A 24,960-nucleotide genomic window follows, 5' to 3' on the forward strand; every position below is an offset into this window, starting at 1 on the left:
CGTAAATAAAATATGTTGAGTGTGTCGTTAAATAAAACATTTCTTTCTTTCTTTTTTCTTTCATCTAAATAGAGGATCACTAGCACTGTTTACTGTTTAAACTTTCCCACTCCCTGTTTGTGGATTTTCAGGGCTTCAAGATTTAGAGAATAACTAACGAGCTACGAGGAATTACGGATTATCTGTCCCGAGTGAATTAATGTTGTTTTACAGCATTAATTCACGAGGGACAGATAATCCGTAATTCCTCGTAGTGAGTTGGTTATTCTCTTTATTACCCATTGTCAATCTTTAACGATTTTAAAAGTATATTTACGTTCTCGCTGATGTAACAACTAACAAGCTCTACCAGCCATAACAATATATTCATACACGCCGTTACCGGTGCACACCCAACAGTATCCACCAAAGAATAGTTTCAAAAAAAAACCCAGTCAAAATAATAAAATAAACATATTTTTAAAAATTTGTACATATATTTTGATTTTTAATTCCGTAAATGTTCGTATCGTATAAAAATATTTGAAGTTCGTAGTAATAGTTTGACCGATAAATGGAATCATGAATGAACAAAACGTAGTCCCGGCAGTATGTAATTGCCAATCAAATCTTGTCTTTTTAAAGCCAGCCAATCAGTGACTGTAGAAGCAATCTGCACACTGTGCAGAGATCGAAAAAATATTACCCCGTATATTTGAGCCCATATGGGCAATAATATGGTAGCCCCACTCCCATGGCTAGTGATATTCAGTGTTGGGCTAGTAAATAAATACTATTGCCATGCCTGATGGCTAGTGAAAAAACACCCATCAAATGTTGCAATTAAGTCTATTTTGCAAATAAGAATATCCTGCCCCACCCCCACCCTCAATGTGTTTTTAAGCTATATCTCTCTCTTTAGGTGACATATCAGATTTTTACTGTTTTTTAGTAAAATTATATTAACTTAAAGTAAAGTTGGGCTACTGAATTTTTAATAGTGGCTAGTAAATTTTTTAAATCACTGATCCCATGGCTAGTGGATTTTAATTTTTTTTTAAAAGCTCTGTATTTTTGTAATTGATCATTGTTAGAGTTGAACCAATTAATATTTAGTTATAATCATTCATTGGAACATCACTACACACACATACACAGGCAAGCTGCCAAGCATAAACACATACACAGATACATAGGCATATACATGCACACTAGAGCTGCAATGATTCACTCGTATTCTGCACCGAATACAGGCTATATGCGATACGTATTCAAAGAACCGAATATATTCGTATGTGTGTGTGTGGTTTTTTGGGGTGTTTTTTTGTTATTTTAATCTTTATTATTATTAATATATGAATTTAGAAAGACTACAGTTTGCAAGCTGCATTAATTACCAACGTATAGTACTCACGATGACCAAATTACATCAGTCACACGATGTATTCGATAACAAAAACTGGTACATCCTCTGTATAATGTAGTTAATTATTATTAACAACGTAAATTATTTAATTTCCAACGTCTCCTATTTCAATGTTTAATGTTAAACACATCCTACTATTTAAATGCTATTTTTGACTTTTGTTCACCAGTGGATTGCTTCATTCAGAAAGTCAGTACTACAGTATTGGTAGATTCACATAATTATTATTATTATTATTATTTTTTATTTTTTATTTTTTTTATCCCAGTGCCCCCTTTCCTTTCTCTCCTTTTAATTCTGTCTCATTTCTTCCCGATCTGGCAACTCCTATCTTTCAACTTCTTTCGCTGTCCACCTCCACATCCCAGTCCTTGTCTCTCCAACCGCGACAGGTGCTTGTCTCTTGTGGCTATCGGTGCCACACACCTGTTCCCCATCAGCTTTTAGCTGTGGGCTTAGTCTGACCACTTCGGGGAGTGTTCAGTAGTTACTTCTGGCATTGTTAAGAGGCACTTGTAACCACCTACTATGCTCCCCTACTACCAGCGGTCGTTAGTTAGTGCCGTGGGTCAGACCAGCTTTATTAGCCGCAGAGGACGAGGATGCCAGGTGGGTGCTGGGAAATACACAGAGAGGAGGAAGTTGAGACAGGTAGGCGATGGTGTGGACAGCTCAGAAGACAGAGTCGGAGGAAACTGACATGTCGAAACACATTGAACTCGTGGGAGAAATTGGAAAGTTTTTTATATTAAGATAATGAGAATGATAGGCAGAGGGTGATAGATGAGAAAGATGAATGAATGTGTTAGCCAGCTTTGACGGGATTTGAACCACTGTCGTCAGCTTGATTGTCCAGCAGCTTATCCACTAGACCATGGAGCTCACATAATTATTCGTATTCATGAATATTTATTAGTATTCGAGACCCTATATTCATGATACATGTCGTATTCGTTACTTAGTGTATTCGTTTCAGCTCTAATGCACACATACACAACTCATGCACATGTACACATACATGCACTCACACACGTTCATTCATACACATAAAAACCCCAGACGTGCACACATTCCCACACAAAATACAGACATGCAAACACACAAAAACACACACACACACACACACACTTCTACAGAAAACTCGCTCATGCACATACACAAAACATAGTGTTTTCCCTAGCTTGTTTTAGCATGGTGCAGCACCATGCTTCAATAGTCTAGCACCATTTTGCCTTAATCAGCACCATGCTGCCTTGATATTAAACAAGCCTTTTTCACTAATTAATTCTAAAATTGCCTTTATAAAACATCAAAAAGGTATTATTAATTAATAAAATATGCATTTTATATCTTTTGCCATTCATTTATTAACGCAAGCACATAAATTACATTCATGTTTATTTCAATTAATTTTTGTGTATTTTTAATGAAAAACAAGTGCCCCGAAAATGGTGAAAATGCCCCAAAAGTCTGGTCTACCATGCCTTGCCTAATTTCTAGGGAAATCACTATTTTGTAAATATGATTCTCCTACCCCCTCATTCCACCCCAATCTAAGGATTTTTAAGCTCTATCTCCCTCTTTAGGTGACATATCTGGTTATTACTATTAGTAAAATTGTATTTATTTAAAGTAGGGCTAGTGAATTTTTAATCATGGCTAGTACATTTTTAAAATCACTGATCCCATGGCTAGTGGATTTTTATCAAATTCTAGAAGCCCTGCATACACACACACGTCTACAAAAAATGCGCTCATGCACACATACACAAAACATGCACATATACACCACACACATGTACATGCTCCTAACTTGGTGTCCTTTATATTTCCTTCAGGTCTGACTCGGCGATCTTCGCTGGACGCAAGCCTCACGGACGACTTCCGCAGCTACATGGGTCACCTGTCACAGCTGACGGACGAGGCACCTGCTGGCCACCCGCTGTGGACGAACCGGGACACCCACCAGTTGCCCGCCGTCAATGTGTACTCCTCGGGCGAAGACAGCCCATGTGAGGTGTGGACCAGCATGCCCCTGGCCTCGCACTCCCCCCCGCACTGCCTCATGGAGAAGTCGGCGACCGGCGTCGGCCATTCCGTTCACCGGCACCTCCCGCTCTACGACTGCGGCGACACCACCATGGACGACTCGGGATCGGACGAGGTTTTCCAGCCGCCTTCGGCGAATGATGGTTTGTACGAACCGCTGAATCCATACTCATTGTTCAATCTGCCGACACCAGAGAATCTGAAGCGGTATAAAGACAGGAAGAACCGGAAGAAGAAGTTCGATATTTTCAATTTACATAGCGACAGACCGAACACGGGAAGTTCGGGATCGGCGAGACAGAATATCAGTTTGTCGGAGTTGGGGAGTATCAGCGAGGGCGATTCCGACGTGGATGTTATGTCATTGCCAAGCTCAGAGAATGCTCACCGTCAGCTTCCACCGAACGAAGAGTGTCACATCTCGAAGGTGACGCACAAAAACGCTTTTGTTTCGTCGGCGTCGAAGTCGGGGAGTCCCGACAGTGTCACAGTTTCGCCGTCGGGGGTAGCTCCTTCGCCCGTTATCTCGCAGACCGGGATTACGCCGGGGGGCGATTGTCAGAGAGCCATGGCCGATCAGAGGAAACGGAAGTGGGGGCCATTAAAACGGCACTGTAACAGTAACGTTGCCGTGTCTCAGGTTTCCCGGGAAACGGCAACCCAGTTTCCGGAGAGAGACCCGCCGTTCAGTCAGGTGGGTGCCATCGATGAAAGCGATCCGACGGGTTACCATAGATACAAGAGTGAAGATCGGTCGAGCATGCTGAGAGCCACGTCGCCGATAGTTCCGGACGTCCATCTGTCGGCCTCGGATGACAGTGATGTGGAAGTGGTGAAAATTGAACAGAGGTAGTGTACTTTTTATAAAATGATTAGGGGTATGACTCCTAATTATTTATCAACATTAGTGCCCCATCAGTAATGACAGTGAGGAATTATCCGCTTCGAAATGCTGATGAATTGAGAAACATTCATGCTAGAACAGAACTGTGTAAGAAATCATTTTTGCCGTCAGCTGTTCGGGATTGGAATGCCCTCGATATTAATATTAGAAATTGAAACTCTTTTAACAAATTTAACAAGGCAATATTTCCACTAAAACAAACACCACATAAATACTTTTTAGATTTTGGATCACGCTCAAACCAAATAATACATTGTAGACTCCGTTTAGATTGCAGTGATCTAAATGCCCACAGATTTTTAAGACGCATTTATGATAATTCTTATTGTCGTTGTGGCCATCCTTTTGAAGATACAGTCCACTTTCTGTTCTGTTGTCCTTTGTATGATCATATTCGCCCAACCATGTTCTTTTATAACAGAGGTTTCGACATTAAAGCAGTGCTTTTTGGAAATACGGATTATCTTTCTGCAGGGTTTCTGCCAGAGGGTGAAAAGGGTATGGCGCCATACCTAAATTTTTATTTTTTTAAGTTAACATTTTGATAAAATTAATGACTCTTAACATTATTGTATGATTTTCTTGACCTTAAACCTAAATGTAACTCGCTTTCTTTTGTGGGGGAGGCCCATACCCCCCTGTTGACTGGTTGCATTCAATTCCATAGCGTCATACCCAAAATTTTCTTTCTGGCAGAAACACTGTTCAGAATTGAACCTACTGGTCTAGCTCTAGGTGAGAAAAACATTTCGCCAAATTGTCTATTGAGCTTCAAAAATTGCGGGTGGGTGGGTGTAGGACCAACCATTATGTAGCAGGGGTGGGTGGGTGTAGGACCAACCATTATGTAGCAGGGGTGGGTGGGTGTAGGACCAACCATTATGTAGCAGGGGTGGGTGGGTGTAGGTCCAACCATTATGTAGCAGGGGTGGGTGGGTGTAGGACCAACCATTATGTAGCAGGGGTGGGTGGGTGTAGGTCCAACCATTATGTAGCAGGGGTGGGTGGGTGTAGGACCAACCATTATGTAGCAGGGGTGGGTGGGTTTAGGACCAACCATTATGTAGCAGGGGTGGGTGGGTGTAGGTCCAACCATTATGTAGCAGGGGTGGGTGGGTGTAGGTCCAACCATTATGTAGCAGGGGTGGGTGGGTGTAGGACCAACCATTATGTAGCAGGGGTGGGTGGGTGTAGGTCCAACCATTATGTAGCAGGGGTGGGTGGGTGTAGGACCAACCATTATGTAGCAGGGGTGGGTGGGTGTAGGTCCAACCATTATGTAGCAGGGGTGAGTGGGTGTAGGTCCAAACATTATGTAGCAGGGGTGAGTGGGTGTAGTTAACAGCATTACATAAAGAGTAATTTTAAGACTATTTTGTAAAATTGCTTCTAAATTTCTTGCATTAAATCAGGCCTTCTAGATTATGGTTCAGGATTGATCTCTGTCGGTGGGCCCATTGGGCTATTTCTTGTTCCAGCCAATGCTCCAAACTGGTGTAACAAAGGCCGTGGTATGTACTATCCTATCTGTGGGATGGTGCATGTAAAAGATCCTTTGCTGCTAATCGAAAAAGAGTAGCCTATGAAGTGGCGACAGCGGGTTTCCCCTCTCTATATCTGTGTGGTCCTTAACCATATGTCTGATGCCATATAACCGTAAATAAAATATGTTGAATGTGTTGTTAAATAAAACATTTCCTTCTAGATTATGGTAGCCCCATTCCCATGGCTACTGATATTCAATGTTGGGCTAGTAAATAACTACTATCGCGATGCCCGACTGCTAGTGAATGTTTTTTTGTCAAATGCTGATTATTTAAGTCTTATTTTGTAAATGTGAATATCCTGTCCACACCCACCCACCCCAATCTAAGGGTTTGTAAACTCTTATCTCCGTCTTTAGGTAACATATAATATATCCGATTATTACTATCGGTCAAATTGTATTTACTTAAAGTAGGGCTTGTTAATTTTCGATTGTGGCTAGTAAATTTTTAAAATCACTGATTCCATGGCTAGTGGATTTTTATACAAATTCTAGAAGCCCTGGGTAGTGTGATCAATGCTTTACGAGAGTGCTTGGGGTGGGGGGGGGGGGGCGTCAAATATTACATAACAGAGGTAGTGTGATCAATGCTTTACGAGAGTGCTTGGGGGCCAGTCAAATATTACATAACAGAGGTAGTGTGATCAATGCTTTACGAGAGTGCTTGGGGGGGGGGGGCATTCAGATATTACATAACAGGTAGTGTGATCAATGCTTTACGAGAGTGCTTGTGGGGGGGGGGGCAGTCAAATATTACATAACAGAGGTAGTGTGATCAATGCTTTACGAGAGTGCTTGGGGGGGGCAGTCAAATATTACATAACAGAGGTAGTGTGATCAATGCTTTACGAGAGTGCTTGGGGTTGGGGGGGGCCGTCAAATATTACATAACAGAAGTAGCGTGATCAATGCTTTACGAGTGCTTGGGGTGGGGGGGGCAGTCAAATATTACATAAGAGGTAGTGGGATCAATGCTTTACGAGAGTGCTTGGGGTGGGGGGGCGTCAAATATTACATAACAGAGGTAGTGGGATCAATGCTTTACGAGAGTGCTTGTGGGGGCTGGGGGGGCAGTCAAATATTACATAACAGGTAGTGTGATCAATGCTTTACGAGAGTGCTTGTGGGGGGGGTCAGTCAAATATTACATAACAGAGGTAGTGTGATCAATGCTTTACGAGAGTGCTTGGGGGGGGGGGTCAGTCAAATATTACATAACAGAGGTAGTGTGATCAATGCTTTACGAGAGTGCTTGTAGGGGGGGGGGTCAGTCAAATATTACATAACAGAGGTAGTGTGATCACTGCTTTACGAGAGTGCTTGGGGGGAGGCAGTCAAATATTACATAACAGAGGTAGTGTGATCAATACTTTTCATCTTATTTTCTAAAATATAGTTTTTTTCGTACGTACAATATTATTTGAAGATAAAATCCAGTTTGGGCTTTTTACAAGTATTAAGACGATCAGAAACACATTGAATATACAGACACTGATATTCTAAACAAGAAAATATATTTAATATATAAGTATAATCGTAGAAGTATTTTATTAGTCGGAAACATCTTACAATGCAGCAAACTCAGGAATGTCCCTTTAAAAGCAAAAATTGTTATGCAATCCACAATATCAGGCATGTGATTCTTCTGCTTTTTGCGGAATTCCGCTTTAAAAAAAAGTATTTTATCGTAAAATAAATCCATAAAAATGTTTTTTATTAAAAAAAAACCCCATTTCCCTTTATTTTCAGGGTTTTTTAATTATTGCACCTCCACTAAACCATTTTCTTAATGGCTGTTGCTTACCAGTAGACAGTGTACCGCGATATGAGACTGATGACCAGTCAAAGAAATCGCTGCGCTTTTGTATGATAGAACATTTTGAGTCTGCAATATGGAGTTTGAGCCTGCAATATGGAGTTTGAGCCTGCAATATGGATTTTGAGTCTGCAATATGGATTTTGAGCCATTCCCTTCCTTTCTAGCCTACATCATTGTAATTGTCTTCTTTATTTTTAGGCCTAGAAGAATGGAACCGTCTGGGCGAGCAACCGTGGTTGTTGATCTTACAGAGTCGGACGATGGTAAGGACTTCAGGTTCATGATTGGCATCGATCCCCATCAGTGGGCCCATTGCACTATTTCTCGTTCCAGCCAGTGTACTACCCTTTCTGTGGAATGGTGCATATAAAAGATCCCTTGCTGCTAATCGAAAAGAGTAGTTCCTGAAGTGGCGACAGCGGGTTTCCTCTCTCAATATCTGTGTGGTCCTTAACCATATGTCTGATGCCATATAACCGTAAATAAAATGCGTGGAGTGCGTCGTTAACCTTCTGACTACTGCAGGCGAGATATCTCGCCCGACGTCACGTCAGTCGATATACTGTACACTGTATACAGTGCATTCCCCAATTCATATTTCCCGCCGTTTTGCACACGACACTCAACGGAAACGGAAATATAATTAAAGAAAAAAGATTTTTTTTCAAAATAGTGGCTTTTGTTTTGATTTTTTCAATTGAAAATACCTTGAAATTTTGAGTTCAAAAAGTGGTTTTCGGCAAGTATTTTCGCTTGACAACAATGGTGGCACGTTGCGGTCATTTTCAGGGATCGATAGCTGATTGTGACAGCTAATTTGATAATAAATTTGATCGTTTTACCAACAACGAAAATTACCAAATATTGCAATATGAATCTTAGTTCGGTTTTTTAAAAAAAGTTCTGGTCAGAAAACCACTGTTATCGGGAATAATGGACATAAATACTGGACAGCTGGCCACAAATGCCCGTAAGTAAACGCAACTTTTTCGATTTTTTGCCTTATTTTAATCACCATTAGCCGATCTAAAATAATAAAAATTACAAAAAAAAGACACGAAAATAATACTTACCGATTCATATATGAACTTTATTTCATTTATTTATAAAACATTTAAGTGAATATATGTGAGTAAAAATTATAAACTTGTACCCACTCAACGTGGTTTTTGTTAAAAATTAATCCAGTAGTCTAAAGGTTAAATAAAACCATTTCCTTCCTTTAATAATATTTATTTGTCTTTATTTTCAGAGCACATTCTAAGAAACTCTCAGCCAACAAGAACGACGACAGTCACAACGTCGTCCTCCCTGTCGGACACCCACGTGGTGCCCACCCACTCGCAGACTCGTCTTCACGTGCCCATGCCGATCCCCTCCCCGGCCCCGGGCCCGGGCAACCTCCCCCGGCCGTTCGCCGGGCACCACCACTTTCACCCTCTGCCACCGCCGGCCCACTCTCAACCACTTCACCAGCCGACGCCGGCTCACACGTGCGGACGGCACTCCTTCTGTACTGATCACAGCTACACGTGTGGTGGGGTAAGTATGCTACTACTTTGTAGCAGGGCTCGAAATTAACAGTTTGTTAGCTACAGAAATTTTGTAATGTTTTGATGAGGACTGTGTTGCTGCTGTTTCTAATAGACCGATTTTAGCTTAAGTTAAGACATGAAACAGCAGATTTCTGATAGACTGGTTTTAGCTTAGGTTAGAGGTGAAACGACAGATTTCTAATAGACTGGTTTTAGCTTAGGTTAGACATGAAACAACAGATTTCTAATAGACTGGTTTTAAATTAGGTCAGACGTTAAGTAACAGATTTCTAATAGACTGGATTTAGCTTAGGTTAGCAGTCAATGAAGTGATTTCTAATAGAAGGGTTTTTGCTTAGGTTAGAAATAAAATAACATATTTCTAATCAGGGAACATTTTATTTTTAAACTCAAGATTAATGATATTTCTAGTCAGTTAAAAATTGATTTTTGCTTAGGTTACAAATAAAGTAACATATTTCTAATGGGACTGTTTTTAGCTTAGGTTAGCATTTAAGTAACATATTTCTAATAGACTGGTTTTAGCTTAGGTTAGCGGTAAAGTGACAGATTTCTAACCGATTGGTTTTAGCTTAGGTTACCAGTAAAGTTACATATTTCTAAAAGACTGGTTTTAGGTTAGCGGTAAAGTAACATATTTCTAACTGACTGGTTTTAGCTTAGGTTACCAGTAAAGTAACATATTTCTAAAAGACTGGTTTTAGGTTAGCGGTAAAGTAACATATTTCTAACTGACTGGTTTTAGCTTAGGTTAGCGGTAAAGTAACAGATTTCTAACTGACTGGTTTTAGCTTAGCTTAGTGGTAAAGTAACAGATTTCTAGCGGACTGGTTTTAGGTTAGTGGTAAAGTAACATATTTCTAACTGACTGGTGTTAGTGGTAAAGTGACAGATTTCTAACCGATTGGTTTTAGCTTAGGTTACCGGTAAAGTAACATATTTCTAAAAGACTGGTTTTAGGTTAGCGATAAAATAACATATTCCTAACTGACTGGTTTTAGCTTAGGTTAGCGGTAAAGTGACAGATTTCTAACAGACTGGTTTTAGCTTAGGTAAGCAGTAAAGTAATAGATTTCTAACAGACTGGTTTTAGCTTAGGTAAGCAGTAAAGTAATAGATTTCTAACAGACTGGTTTTAGCTTAGTTTAGCGGTAAAGTAACATTTCAAACCGACTAGTTTTAGCTTAGCTTAGTGGTAAAGTAACAAATTTCTAACAGACTGGTTTTAGCTTAGTTTTTAGCTTAGGTTAGCGGTAAACTAACATATTTCTAACAGACTGGTTTTCTTTCCACAGCACCCCCCAGTTGTGGACTGTAATGACCCGTTCGGCTGCTCGTTCCACCACGACCAGGCATCGTGTCGCCTGCACACGTCGACACCCCACACCCACAGCAATAACCTGCACGCAGCCCACATGCACAGCAGTCACAGCCACGCAACCCACAACCACCCGCACTCACATCGGATGCACAACAGTCCGTGTGTTAGTAAGTATAGTTGTTGAGGGTTTTTATATATTTAAAGAAAGAAAAAATGTCATCCCGCTGCCTTCATTCATTCATTCATTCGTTCATTTGTTCATTCCACTATCTGGTCTGACGCCATACAACCATAAATAAAATATGGCACTATCTGGCAGATCCAATTTTTCAATTTCTTTTCTGTCAACTCATTTGTTCGCTTGTTCGTTCATTCGTTGTTGGGTTTTTTTGTTGGTTTGTTCATTCATTTATTCATTAGCTGGCAGATCCTCCTTTCAACTTTCTCCATTCATTCATTTGTTTCTTTGTTCATTAATTTATTCATTAATTTGTTCATTTATTCATTCATTCATTTCTCAATATGACATCCTATCTTTCAGTTTCTTATTTTGTCCACTCATTTGTTTGTTCGTTCGTTCGTTCGTTCGTTCGTTCGTTCGTTCATTCATTCTTTATCTGGCAGACCCTTCTTTCAACTTTCTCCACTCATTTGTTTGTTGATTCACTGATTCATTTGTTGATTCATTCATTCCATGATGTGGCAGATTCTATCTTTCAATTTCTTTTTCTATCCACTCATTTGTTCATTCATTCATTCATTCATTCATTCATTCATTCATTCATTCATTCATTCATTCATTCATTCATTCATTCATTCATTCATGGTCTGGCAGATCCTCCTTTCAGTGTTCTTCATTCATTCATTCATGGTCTGGCAGATCCTCCTTTCAGTGTTCTTCATTCATTCATTCATTCATTCATAGTCTGGCAGATCCTTCTTTCAGTGTTCTTCATTCATTCATTCATTCATTTGCCACAGTGATGTCATAGCTTACGATTGTTTTATGATTTCATAGACTGAGATTGCTTAAAAAATATGGACCCTGGTAATTACATCAGTGTTATTCGTCCACTAATTCACTCTGTCGTTCTCTTCCAGGCTCGTGTAACCATCTTGCTCACATTCACATCAACTGGTTATTATCTTTATCCTGTAATCAATCATTATTCCTCTTTATTTTTCTGACATTGTATGATTACTTAAGTAAAGTGAACAGTTTTGTGGTGTACCTTTGGATAAATTCCTGGCTAAGGATTTTCATAGTTACATTAGAGCTACGAAATCGTAAAACCATTGGAGGTTGTGATGTCACTACAGCATACGCTATAGTGATGTCGTACCTTACAATGCTTTTTACGATTTACCAGAGTAAGATTGCTTCGGAAATATAGACCCTGGTAATTACTTCAGTGTTATTCGTCCACTAATTTAATTCCATCTGTCGTTCTCTTCCAGGCTCGTGTAACCATCTTGCTCACATTCACCGGCCGACGGCCCAGCCTCTACGAGCGCACATCCACCACCACCACTACCACCCCGCCCCGTTCTCCGTTCCTCACAACATCCCCATGACCATGCCCCAACCCCACCCACACCCGCATCAGAGGCTGATGCACCCGGACCTGTCCTGTCACCATGGCGACCCGGGAAGCATGGGCGTGTACCAGCCCCGCGACTCTATGGCCGCCACACACAGTCCGATCCCGGTGGTTCCCCCCGTACATGCCCAGTCGGTGCCGGATCTCATGGCCATGCACTCGCAGGGAAGAGGAGGAGGAACGTGCGGGGCGGGCAACCCCGGACCACAGTCGGTGACCCCGCGTAGTGAGATGGGACAGTGCAATCCTAAGTAAGTTACATATATAAAGGATTCGTCACAAGTGTTTTTTAATATGGAAAATATCAACCGAGTCTGTGTTAATCGGTATTTGTATTTGTACATGAAATAACACTTGTGTTGGAAATACAGTGTTGGAAATACAAGGAAATTAGTACTTTCCAAATTTGCCAGTTGAGAGTTTGAAACACATTTAGGTTTGATTTGGTGAAATAATTGTATGTAATAATTGAAATTTTGTTATAAAAAAACTGTGTTTCTACAGTTTTTGATGTTTAATAGATAATTTGCCGAAATAATTTTATGTAATAATTGAAATTTTGTTAGAAAATAGCTGGGTTTCTAAACTTCCATTCTTTTTAATGATTAATAAATAATTTGGTGAAATATTCTGACCAGCCTGAACTAGCTCTGGCGTATCTCACAGGTTAATAATTTTACCATAAAATTATTATTATTTTTTTTTTCACCACGACTGGTACATCAAAGGCCATGGTATGTGCTATCCTGTCTATTGGGATGGTGCATATAAAATATCCCTTGCTGCTAATCGAAAAGAGTAGCTTAAGAAGTGGCGACAGCGGATTTCCTCCCTCAGTATCTGTGTGGTCCTTTACCATATGTCCGATGCCATATAACTGTAAATAAAATGTGTTGAGTGCGTCATTAAATAACCATTTCATTTCATTATCGTTTTTCTCTCTCTCTCTGTCTCAGCTCTGTGAGCCAGGCGATGCCCGGTCAGCCTCAGCAGCATCTACACCATCACCTGCACCACTACCACCTGAACCCTGCGTCACGCATCCACCCGTGGCCACCTCTACATATGCCGTCATTCCTAATGGTAAGTCATTTGTACTGTGCATTTTATAATGTCTTGTTTGTATTATCAATTCATTAATAATTTTTATTTTATTTTTTTAAATTTAATATATTTATATTTATTTATTTATTTATTTATTATTTTTAAAAATAGTTTATTGCCCCAGAAATATGTTATGATAGTGTCAGGGTTGGGGCCTGAATTCACTACCTCACAAAGAAGTAGTTGAGATTAAAAATTTTGGGCAGTATTTCAGTTGGATACTAACATTTCAAATCTGGTATCCTACCTGAAAATTTGGTATCCCACTTAAATAAAATTCATAAATAACATCGTAACAAACTTGGACGACACTGTTCTTGTTCCCAGTCTATTGCTAAGCTGCAATCGAAATCACGGAAATCACGAAATTCGCAATCAAACAGAATTGGCAAAAAGATTTGCTGCATCTATTTTTTAGTAATGCTGACATAAATTAATATTTAGCAGTAATCTATAAGTGTTTCTGACATTACTAATGATAAACCTATCTTTATCATATAATATCTTACATTTTCAGTGCAATCAAAATATGTGATATTTTTAAGATAACATACATTAAGAATTTGATAACTTTGCAAATTAGATGTAAATTAGTTGAGGTCTCGGCACAAGGTTTATTGACATTTAAGCAAACGTACTTGGGTGACACTCCATGATTGATGTATGCATTCACAGTCATCAAATAAAAACATTTCAATGACAATTTGACACTGAAAGCTGTCCAGCGTTCAGAAAACAAAAAACATTAGGCATAACTTTATTTTGATGCAAGGACATCCAAAATGATGTCATTCGTGTTTGACGTCATTTCCATTCAAAAATACACCATGCAACATATTCTTACATCTAGTAATGGCGGACTGGAATTAAAGTTCCGTGTACAGTTTATAAAAACACGTATTAAGCTTGAGCTTATATGATAAAGAGATTATTACCCTCGTGTATTTCGGTATCGTCAATATCATATATTAGGAATAAAAATAATGTATTATGCGAGCCTCTGGCGAGCATAATACAATTTTTATTCCTAATATATGATATTGACGATACCGAAATACATGAGGGTAATAACCTCTATGTATCAATTTTCTGCATATGTGGAAACAATATCTCAAATAAAATTTGAAGGGAGGAAACATCCAACAGAAACAATAGCGACTTAGCGGTTCCCAGTCTGTTGCTAAGCCGCTATTGCTCCAGTGTAGCATTAGACTGGGTATGAGTTGGGGCAGATATTATTATGGCATAGCATTAGACTGGGTACAAACTTGAAAATACTGTTACTTGTGTCACCAGTAAATGACGACTTTCATTGTTTCAGCGAAAAATAAAAACGCAGGATTAAAAAAAACTATTTCTTTTCAACATCACCTGTCCTCAAAACTAGTGCATATTCCCTACGGTTAGTAGACTGGTCCGAACATCTTAACAGCCAATGGGATGGCCTGAATGAAAATGCAGGATTAATAAAACCAAGAACATTATATGGTATCCTGGTGGGATACTGGGTTATTGAAGTCTGGTATCCAAAATTAAATTCTGGTATCCCACGTATATCGGGATACCGTTAATCTCGAACACTGCAAAGTACTTAGTAAACAATCATTACTAAATGTTAATCTACAAATAATATACGTACTAATATATAAAAAGAAGAAGCAGTGACAAAAGTGGAAATAAAAAGAAGATTGAAAGGAGAAAAGTAAAAATGAAATAATAGATATACACATGTACGTCCGAATTGACGTCATACTAAGTGTCTCTCTACATATTATTATTATTACTTAAGAAAAGAAAATATTAATTTCAGCAGAAAAAGTGAAAAACTGATGGGAGAAATGATAAACTGATTTGTATCTTCACTTTGACGTTTATTAGCAGAGTTTTGCTAATAATGATATGGCCAGTATTTTTCTATCCGTCCATCCATCAGTATTTTTCTCTCAAGACTTATCTTCTTCTATAGTTTTGATTGAATTGTTCTCGAACTTGGTGCATTAATCCTCTAGGTTTTTATTTTTTTATTATTTAATTATTAAACTGAAAAAAGTAACAACCAGTCAGAATGTTTGATTTATTAACAATGTTTCTTGCAGCCCCCAATGCCAGACATGCCTCCTTTCCCCGTATTTCCGTCGTTTCAACGGTTGCCACGAAATATGCAAATGAGGCTCGGTGGAATGGTGTATCACGGTCCAATAGTTGAGGTATGTTATTTCTGAACTATTCAGTATTGCATATTAATAGAATCTGTCACCGTTGTGAGGTTTGGATAAGGCAATTACATCCCGAGGGACAAAATGTTTTTTGTGAGGGCCGAGGTTTACCTCGGGTTGGAATTGCCTTATGTATACCTCACAACAGTGATTGATTCTTTTTCTTGCCCATTTAATTACAGTAACAAAACATTAATTTTGCAAGCTACGGTTTGTTTATTGTAGAACGATTCGTAAACATTTCACCAACAAACCCATTTAATCATACGCGAAAAAATATAGTCCACATAAAAACATAAAAATGTAACAGCTTAACAATAACTATAAAGTTGAAAATATTAATTTGTTTAAATATGTTTTTAAATAATGATACAACGTGAAATTTCGAAAATTATTTTGAAAACCATGAGTTACGACGTCAGTTGTTGTAAAGCATGAGTTAGGACGTCAATGCTTATGTAGAAATCGTCTAGCCCTCGGGTCAGACAGATTTTTCTAGCACCCGAGCGACACGTTTTCCTTTTTGGTGTAATCCTTGCCATGAAAGAGGAGAATGTGTTCGTTTAGCGTAGGGACGAGGCGTAGCCCAGTGGTACAGCACTCGCTTGATGCGCGGTCGGTGTGGGATCGATTCCCATCAATGGGCCCCACTAGACTATTTCTCGCTCCAGCCAGTGCATCACGACTGGTATATCAAAGGCCGTGGTATGTACTACCCTGTCTGTGGGATGGTGCATATAAAAGATCCCTTGCTGCAAATCGAAAAGAGTAGCCCATGAAGTTGCAACAGCAGGTTTCCTCTCTCAATATCTGTGTGGTCCTTAACCATATGTCTGACGCCATATAACCATAAATAAAATGTGTTGAATGCGTCGTTAAATCAACCATTTATTTCCTTCGAAACTGTTCTGGTGCTGGGAACATGTTCATAACCATTTCAAAGAGACGAGACGGTGTTTGTTTAACGTGTTCCCGAAATAAGCAATGTTCCATGGTAGCCCATGTATTCAGCGTGTGTTTGTTTTTATGTTTTCACAGTTCAATTTTGACGGAAGAGGAGGCAACGGGAACATCGGGGCCAGTCAGGTGGTGATAGAGCAAAACACTCTTCCCCACAAGTACAAGAAGGTGAGACGTGTTCAGAACTAATGTAGGTCCTCAAAAATAACACATCCCTAAATTAATGCGAGTGGCCTCCTTGTGAAATATTACGTCTGTGTATTTTTCAGTTAAAACTTAAGTTACAGGCGTCTTCAATGAGATCAACTCGCTAACATGTCAGTGTACACATCAGTTAACCTGTTTAGTCCCTATTCTCGCTCCAGCCAGTGCACCACAACTGGTACATTAAAGGTTGTGGTATGTACTACCCTGTCTATGGGATAATGCATATAAAAGATCCCTTGCTGCTAATCAAAAAGAGTAGCAGATGAAGTGGCGACAGCGGGTTTCTCTCTCGATATATCTGTGTGGTCCTTAACTATATGTCTGATGCCATATAACCGTAAATAAAATGGGTTGAGTGCGTCGTTAAATAAAACATTTCTTTCTTTCTTTCCCTAAATTAATGTGAGTGGCGGTGGGCAGACTGAAACGCGATATGAAATTAATGCGAGTGGCCTCCATATGAAATATTATGTCTGTGCATTTTTCAGTTAAATCTTAAGTTGCAGGTGTCTTCAATGAGATAAACTTGCTAACATGTCAGTGTACACATCGATTAACCTGTCTAGTCCCTAGTGTTTTTGCTGGACAAAACAGAGAAATAAAAGTAAAGTTTGTTTTATTTAACGACGCCGCTAGAGCACATTGATTTTTTATCTTATCATCGGCTATTGGACGTCAAACATATGGTCATTCTGACACTGTTTTTAGAGGAAACCTGCTGTCGCCACATAGGCTACTCTTTTTACGACAGGCAGCAAGGGATCTTTTATTTGCACTTCCCACAGGCAGGATAGCACAAACCATGGCCTTTGTTGAACCAATTACGGATCACTGGTCGGTGCAAGTGGTTTACACCTACCCATTGAGCCTTGCGGAGCACTCACTCAGGGTTTGGAGTCGGTATCTGGATTAAAAATCCCATGCCTCGACTGGGATCCGAACCCAGTACCTACCAGCCTGTAGACCGATGGCCTGCCACGACGCCACCGAGGCCGGTAAACAGAGAAATAAATGCATAATATCAATGCGAACTCACATTTTTCGCATTAATATTATGATCTACAGTATAATATGTACAGGGTTGAAATTGGCTAAAATCCCAGCTGGAAAAAATGTCAGGCAAGCTACAAATTCTCCTGGACCAAATCAAAACTGATTGGCCTCAGTGGTGTCGTAGTTAGGCCATCGGACAAAAGGCTGGTAGGTACAGGGTTCACAGCCCGGTACTGGCTCCTACCCAGAGCGAGTTTTAATGACATGGTGGGTAGGTGTAAGACCACTACACCCTCTTCTCCATCACTGATGCTTAGCAAACTTAAAACTTAACCACTAACACTCTGTCCTAGACAGATAGCTGAGGTGTGTGCCCAGGACAGCGTGCTTGAACCTTAATTGGATATAAGCACGGAAATAAGTTGAAATGAAATCAAAACTTTACGGACCAAACATGATCATAAAATATATTTTATTGTTTGGAATATTCATTTTATATAACTAATTAAAACGTGTTCGAGTGTGATGTTAAATAAAATGTTTCTTCCTTCCTCTCTGTGTAGACGAAGCGGTGTACTGATGTTGATGACCCGTATCACATGGAGAAATGTACAATTTGTCTCTGCGAGTTCGAAGACGGAGAAGATGTCAGGTACGTTTTAGTTGTCACCAGCTACAGATGTCCTAAAAATCACTATGGGTAATACTACACCAAATAACTTCCGGCTGGGTCAGAGTTCGGCGTGCACCAAACTTTTGATAGAGCAGTTAATTCCACAAGTCCTGTGATTGGTGATAAATGTGAGTGTGTTGGTTGTAAAAAGAATTAGTTTCATCTGGGCAAAAAATGTATGCAATTTTATTTCATCTAGTATCACTGTGTCAAGTAGCCTTGTGCTTGAAACATGTATGGGGTAATTTAAAAAAAAAAAGTACTCAAATTTTGTGCGGAACTACGGTTGTCATAGACACTACCCATTACCACTGAAATGAGCATCTTGACCCCTAATTTTTTCTCATTCACTTTAAGGGTGAGGGGTGGTAGTATTTTTACAGGGCTTCTAGATTATTGTAGCCCCACTCCCATGGCTAGTGTATTCAGTGTTGGGCTTGTAAGTAACTACTATTGCCATGTCTGACTGCTAGTGAAATTTATTTTGGTCAAATGTTGCAGTTAAGTCTATTTTGTAAGTATGAATATCCTGTCCCCACCAAAACCCCACAATTACAATTTTACTCAATAATAGTAATAATCAGATATGACACCTAAAGAGGGAGATAGATCTTTAAAACACTAACATTGGGGTTTGGGTGTGGGGACAAGATATTCACATTTACAAAATACGACTTAAATGCAGCATTTGACAACTTTGATTTTTACTAGCCGTCGGGCATGGCGGTAATAGTTATTTACTAGCCCAACGTTGAATATTACTAGCCATGGGAGTGGGGCTACCATAATCTAGAAGCCCTGTTAGCCGTCGGGCATGGCAGTAGTAGTTATATACTAGTCCAACATTGAATATTACTAGCCATGGGAGTGGGGCTACCATAATCTAGAAGCCCTGTCTGGCATGGCAATAGTAGTTATTTACTAGCCCAACATTGAATATTACTAGCCATGGGAGTGGAGCTACCATAATCTAGAAGCCCTGTCTGGCATGGTAATAGTAGTTATTTACTAGTCCAACATTGAATATTACTAGCCATGGGAGTGGGGCTACCATAATCTAGAAGCCCTGTCTGGCATGGCAACAGTAGTTATTTACTAGCCCAACATTAAATATCACTAGCCATGGGAGTGGGGCTACCATAATCTAGAAGTCCTGTCGGGCATGGCAATAGTAGTTATTTACTAGCCCAACATTGAATATCACTAGCCATGGGAGTAGGGCTACCATAATCTAGAAGCCCTGTCTGGCATGGTAATAGTAGTTATTTACTAGCCCAACATTAAATATCACTAGCCATGGGAGTGGGGCTACCATAATCTAGAAGCCCTGTCTGGCATGGCAACAGTAGTTATTTACTAGTCCAACATTGAATATTACTAGCCATGGGAGTGGAGCTACCATAATCTAGAAGTCCTGTCTGGCATGGCAACAGTAGTTATTTACTAGTCCAACATTGAATATTACTAGCCATGGGAGTGGAGCTACCATAATCTAGAAGCCCTGACAACTTTATCAAGTAGTTACAGATCATGTTTCACTATCATGGCGATTTACTCATTTTTGACAGAGTTATGACCCTTGAACTTAGGAGATATGAAAACTTTTTTCCGGAATGCTTCAAGATATTGAAATTTTATGTATAGATCTATCATGTACTATTACAGATCAGGTTTGAATTTAATAGAGATATCCCCATTTTTACCAGAGTTATGGCCCTTGAACTTGGGAGATAAGAAAATTGTTGGGCCCGGCTTTCACCGGTAGGGGATATGTATTGGTTTAGCAGCACTCTCGGAATGCTTGTTACAATACAGTACTGTATTGTAACAAGCATTCTGAGTGTGCTGCTAAAGCAATACATGTCCCCTACAGGTGAAAGCCGGGTCCAACAATTTTCTTATCTCCCAAGTTCAAGGGCCATAACTCTGCTAAAAATGGGGCATATACAGTGAAACCTCACAAAACCGGACCCTCTGTAAACCAGAATTCCCCCAAAACCGAACATTTTTCACGGTCCTTTTTTAATAATCAGTACAGTAATTAACCTCTATAAACGGGATACCTCTTTAAACCGGACATTGTACTTGGTACAAAATGTATCCATATGGCCAATGATTATAATCCCATTCTTTTATTAATTTTGTTTTGATTTACTTTTTCTTTCTAGACGTCTTCCTTGCATGCACCTGTTCCACATCGAATGCGTCGACCAGTGGCTGTCGACAAACAAGAAGTGCCCCATCTGTCGGGTTGACATACAGGCGGGGTCGAAGGAACAGCTCGTGTCAGAATAGCTATTTATATATCCGCGGAGTATTTTCAAACCTCTTATTTATATATTATCTACAGAGTAGATTTACAGAGTTACAGAGGCTGAGCAGAGTTCCGTAGCCTTGTGAGATGTTTCCGACCGATAAAGCCTTTTTTATTTAAACAAACCAAATCACAATTACTTATTACCCATATGGCCTAATAATATTAGTACTATCCAATGACTTATATTTTCCTTTCGCAGAGTCTTAGTGCTACGATAGCGTAAAACTGTTGTAGCCTATTGCAAGTATCACAAATGCACTAGCCCCTCGGTCGACTGCCGGATAGTTAATTTTTGGTCTGGGGTCTCTGTAAGGACTAGAGATTTTCTCGAAATAGTTTGTCAAACACTGCAGTGATGGCACAGCCGACGAACAGTGGTGTGATCCAAACATCCCAACAGATGTATGGCTTAAGATTTTCCAGCCAGTCATTTACTTTCAAGTTTTCTACATTTTCAGTCATTAAAGCTTATCGGCTGCATTACTATAATACATAGGGCATTAGCCAATGTTTCTGTAAAGACTAGAGATTTTCTTGAAATATTTTGTCAAACACTGCAGTGATGGCATAGCCGACTAACAGTGGTGTGGTCTAAACACCCCAACAGATGTATTGCTTAAAATCTTCCATTGAGCCCTCTCCTCCAAGGTGTCTACATTTTCAGTCATTAAAAGGGCTCCGTTGGTTGGAAACATCTTAAACGTTGGCACCAAACTCCAGACGGTCTCCTCGTATACAGATTATTTATTTTTTAAAAAGGCCAGATTGCTAGTGCTCAGCGTAGTGGGTTGCTTTGTTCTCGTAATAGAAATATTTGTGTGAGGGAGTGGGCAGGGCGATATTTAGTTTGCTGCACCTACTTGCTGTATATTTACGATACGTTTTGTCTGGTTTACTTGCTATATATTTACGATAGGTTTTTGTCTGGTCTGCGCTTCAGCGTCCATCCAATTTTATCTGGTCTGCGCTTCAGTGTCCATCTAGTTAATACAGAACAGCAAATGAAACGCCGATACCAGGAAACATTTTATTTTTCTAAATCTTGATTAGCGATTTTTCTAGTCGATTGAAAATTGATTAGCAACTACTGTTTAATGTTTTAAAATTGTTTACCAATCTTTGAAACTTGCATTGCAAAATGTTCCCTGGATATTTTCAATTTATTTGATAAATTAATTAAGTTAATTTTATAAATAGAAAATTGTTTAGCAATCTTTGAAACTTGCATTGCAAAATGTTTCCTGGATATTTTCAATTCAAAAACTCAATTCAGTTAATTTGATAAATGGACTTGTCAAAGTGGATGTAAAATGTTCACGAGACATTGAGTCGAAGAAATAATGATATTCAAATAGAATTAATTTAAATAAGGAAAACTAAATTGGTATTTTCGTTTCTTTTGTTTGTTCAGTGTGGACTAGGTTTTCGTATTCCTCTTATGATTTTTGTGGGTTACCCAGAATGAAATTGGTTTTCTGTTTGTTTTCTTTTTGAAAGAAAATCAAGTCTTAATGGATTATGGATGTAATTTCTTATACGTTTGTTTTGTTGTTTTTTCTCTCAAAATATTGAAATCAAATCAAGTTATAAAAAAAATTAATATTAAAATTTACAAAATCCTATTATTAAGGATTGTTTTTTTTTGTTTTTTTTTTTTAGTGTAGGTGTATGCTTCACATTGAAGACAAAGACTTCCATTTTATTGGTCTGACATATATTGTTAGTATATGCTGGAGTTTTATTGATATTCTCTCTAAATGCCTCATATTCAGCGTCTTTCCTGCAATAGCCAGTGATTAAAAATCAATGTGCTCTAGTGGTGTCGTTAAACAAAACAAACTGTAACTTTCCTGCAATTCTACATTAAGGCTGTATCATATGTTTATTCTTGCCCGATTTTGAAGTGATAAATTCACAGCTTTTTATATTAACTACCTCCTTCCCCTTCCCCCATAACCTGTCATTCGTTTATGCATGTACTATTTAAACTCGAAAGTTGCTGATGTTGTGTGAAGGTACTGATGCCAGTTTCCGTCCCTAATTGCTGTCATGGCTGGAACTGGATTCCTTGCTTCTGGAAATCACACATTTTTAATTGGATGTAAAAGATTGAGATGGAATTGCAAAATATTACAACGTTTACGTCCTTTTTACAATTCCGGCGGATTCTCCGAAAACAATATTTGGAAATTCAATGCCAATGTGGCTATCATCAGTCGAGTTTGGTCAAGAGCTATTCAGCTTCAGTTGTTTTTGTGCCTATCTACATGTTTGAAGTGAAATACTGTTTTGACAGTAAAAGATTTGTTGAGACTAAGGTCCTTGATTAATAAATATATAGCTTTGTTACCCTATTTAAACTTTTGTCGTGGTTGTATTTAAGTATTGTCTGTAATCGGGGGAAATAATTGCTTAGGCTGTGTGGGACTGTTTACTGTATTTCAAAACCTCCAGTTATATTCAGTGTTACATACAGTTTATGCTGGACATATTTGTCACCTCAATTTTTTGTTTTTTTTACTTTCAACCTTTTTAAAGTTAAATCTTTGTTATTTACACCACAATGCCAGCTGGACATTGGGTTAAATGTAAGCATGATGACCATTGGTTTGCCTGTGGTTTATTTCAGATGTAATGTTGTTAGCGATTGGTCTCCAAATATGTTGTTAGCGATTGGTCTCCAAATGTAAGCATGATAATCATTGGTCTGGACCTAGATACAAGCATGCTAGTCATTGGATACAGATGTAATGTTGATAGCTAATGGTCCAGATGTAAGCATGGCAGTCATTGGTTTGGTCCTATCTGTTAGTCATTGTTCCATATAATATGCAGTTGACAGCCTTTAGTCCAAATGTAGCTGTGGGTTTGAGTGTCGGGAATGATACTTGTAGCTAGTGACCTCTATATCAAACTGTGCTCTAGTGGTGTCGTTAAACAAAACAAACTTTATCTTTGTCTATATCAAAATGTAACTTGAAGCTACTTTTTTGGGGGGGGGGGGGGGCCTATCTAATAGCATCTTTTTATGATGCATCTTCTTAATTGCAATATTAAAATTTTTAAGGTTTAACATTCTAAGCATACATTACAGTTTGTATTTTTAAAAATATTTTAAATTGTGTAATTTTGGTAAATTATTTGCAGATACGCAAGAAGATTATGTGATTACAAGCTCTTTTTTTTTGGTTGCATTTTCCTCATAGTGCATATAATACAATACATCGTCTTTGGGAGTAACTCTGTAAAGTTTAAAATTCTAAGTATATATTTATATTTATATCACCAACTTTGTATTTTTGCCATTTCAATTAAATTTTATTTAACATAGCCAATTCTTGACAGATCTGTGAATAGACTTCGTAATTCTAAGCTTTTTGCATTTTTATTCTGGCACACATACTTGTAAGGTTGTCTGTTTTTGTTTTTTAAAGAAAATTAATCAAAGTTTAAAATTCTTATTACCGGTATATAGACAGTGTTTCTGCCAGAAAGAAATGTTTGGGTATGGCGCTATGTTATTGAATGCAACCACAGTCAACAGGGAGTCCTCCTCCACAAAGAAAGTGGGTTACATTTAGGGTTAGGCTTAAGAAATTCATACAGTAATGATCAAGAGTCATTAATTTTGTCAAAATGTTAACTTAAAAAAATAAAAATTTGGGTATGGCGCCATACCCATTTTACCCTCTGGCAGAAACCCTGATAGAGTATATTCCCAGCTTTAATTTTTCCACTTTTCACTTGTTTAATATTGTCAGTTATAAATCTGAGAAACAGCTTAACGTATATTGTTTTATATTTAATTTGAACACACGTGTGGTATAGTTATATACATTTAAAAAACAATTTGCAACGTTCTGAATTATATATTTTTTATGAATTTTCATTTCTTTAATATGGACAATTATTATATCTGTGTGAACAAGGTACATAATATTTTGGTTTTTGCGTCTTCGATGATTGTAGTACATATAAGACATAGATTTGCAGAAGTTCTTTGCTTAAAATATTCAGTATACTGTATACACAGTATATGATCATGTATTGTTACCAGTTTTCTTTTGGTTAATAAAGCGGATTATTTATAAATCAAGATGCATTTCTTAACTTAACAATTAACTCTCTGCAGTTTCATTGACGTAAGTTGAAAATATTTAATAAACATGAATTGTACAGCAATATTTATTTAAAGGGACATTCCTGAGTTTGCTGCACTATTTAAGATGTTATCGACTAACAGACTTTTTAACGATTGTAATTACATAATATATTAGTGGCTGTATATT

The 24,960-nt window shown here is 38.5% G+C and overlaps 1 protein-coding gene across 1 annotated transcript in view; it reads left to right on the forward strand.

Moving 5' to 3' along the window:
- LOC121373517 overlaps window positions 1-24,315 on the forward strand; it is a 38,209-nt gene extending 13,894 nt beyond the window's left edge. Inside the window, exons 5-14 of the mRNA XM_041500189.1 lie at window positions 3,244-4,303; window positions 7,922-7,986; window positions 8,976-9,265; window positions 10,575-10,767; window positions 12,059-12,452; window positions 13,158-13,284; window positions 15,402-15,512; window positions 16,560-16,649; window positions 18,245-18,333; window positions 20,523-24,315. Of these exons, the coding sequence (XP_041356123.1) occupies window positions 3,244-4,303; window positions 7,922-7,986; window positions 8,976-9,265; window positions 10,575-10,767; window positions 12,059-12,452; window positions 13,158-13,284; window positions 15,402-15,512; window positions 16,560-16,649; window positions 18,245-18,333; window positions 20,523-20,649 (2,546 nt within the window). The 3' untranslated portion in view covers window positions 20,650-24,315. The remainder of the gene's footprint in view (window positions 1-3,243; window positions 4,304-7,921; window positions 7,987-8,975; window positions 9,266-10,574; window positions 10,768-12,058; window positions 12,453-13,157; window positions 13,285-15,401; window positions 15,513-16,559; window positions 16,650-18,244; window positions 18,334-20,522) is intronic.
- The last annotated feature ends 645 nt before the right edge of the window (window positions 24,316-24,960 follow it).

The sequence above is a fragment of the Gigantopelta aegis genome, chromosome 5 (genome assembly GCF_016097555.1).
Source record: "Gigantopelta aegis isolate Gae_Host chromosome 5, Gae_host_genome, whole genome shotgun sequence".
Lineage (NCBI taxonomy): Eukaryota > Metazoa > Mollusca > Gastropoda > Neomphalida > Peltospiridae > Gigantopelta > Gigantopelta aegis.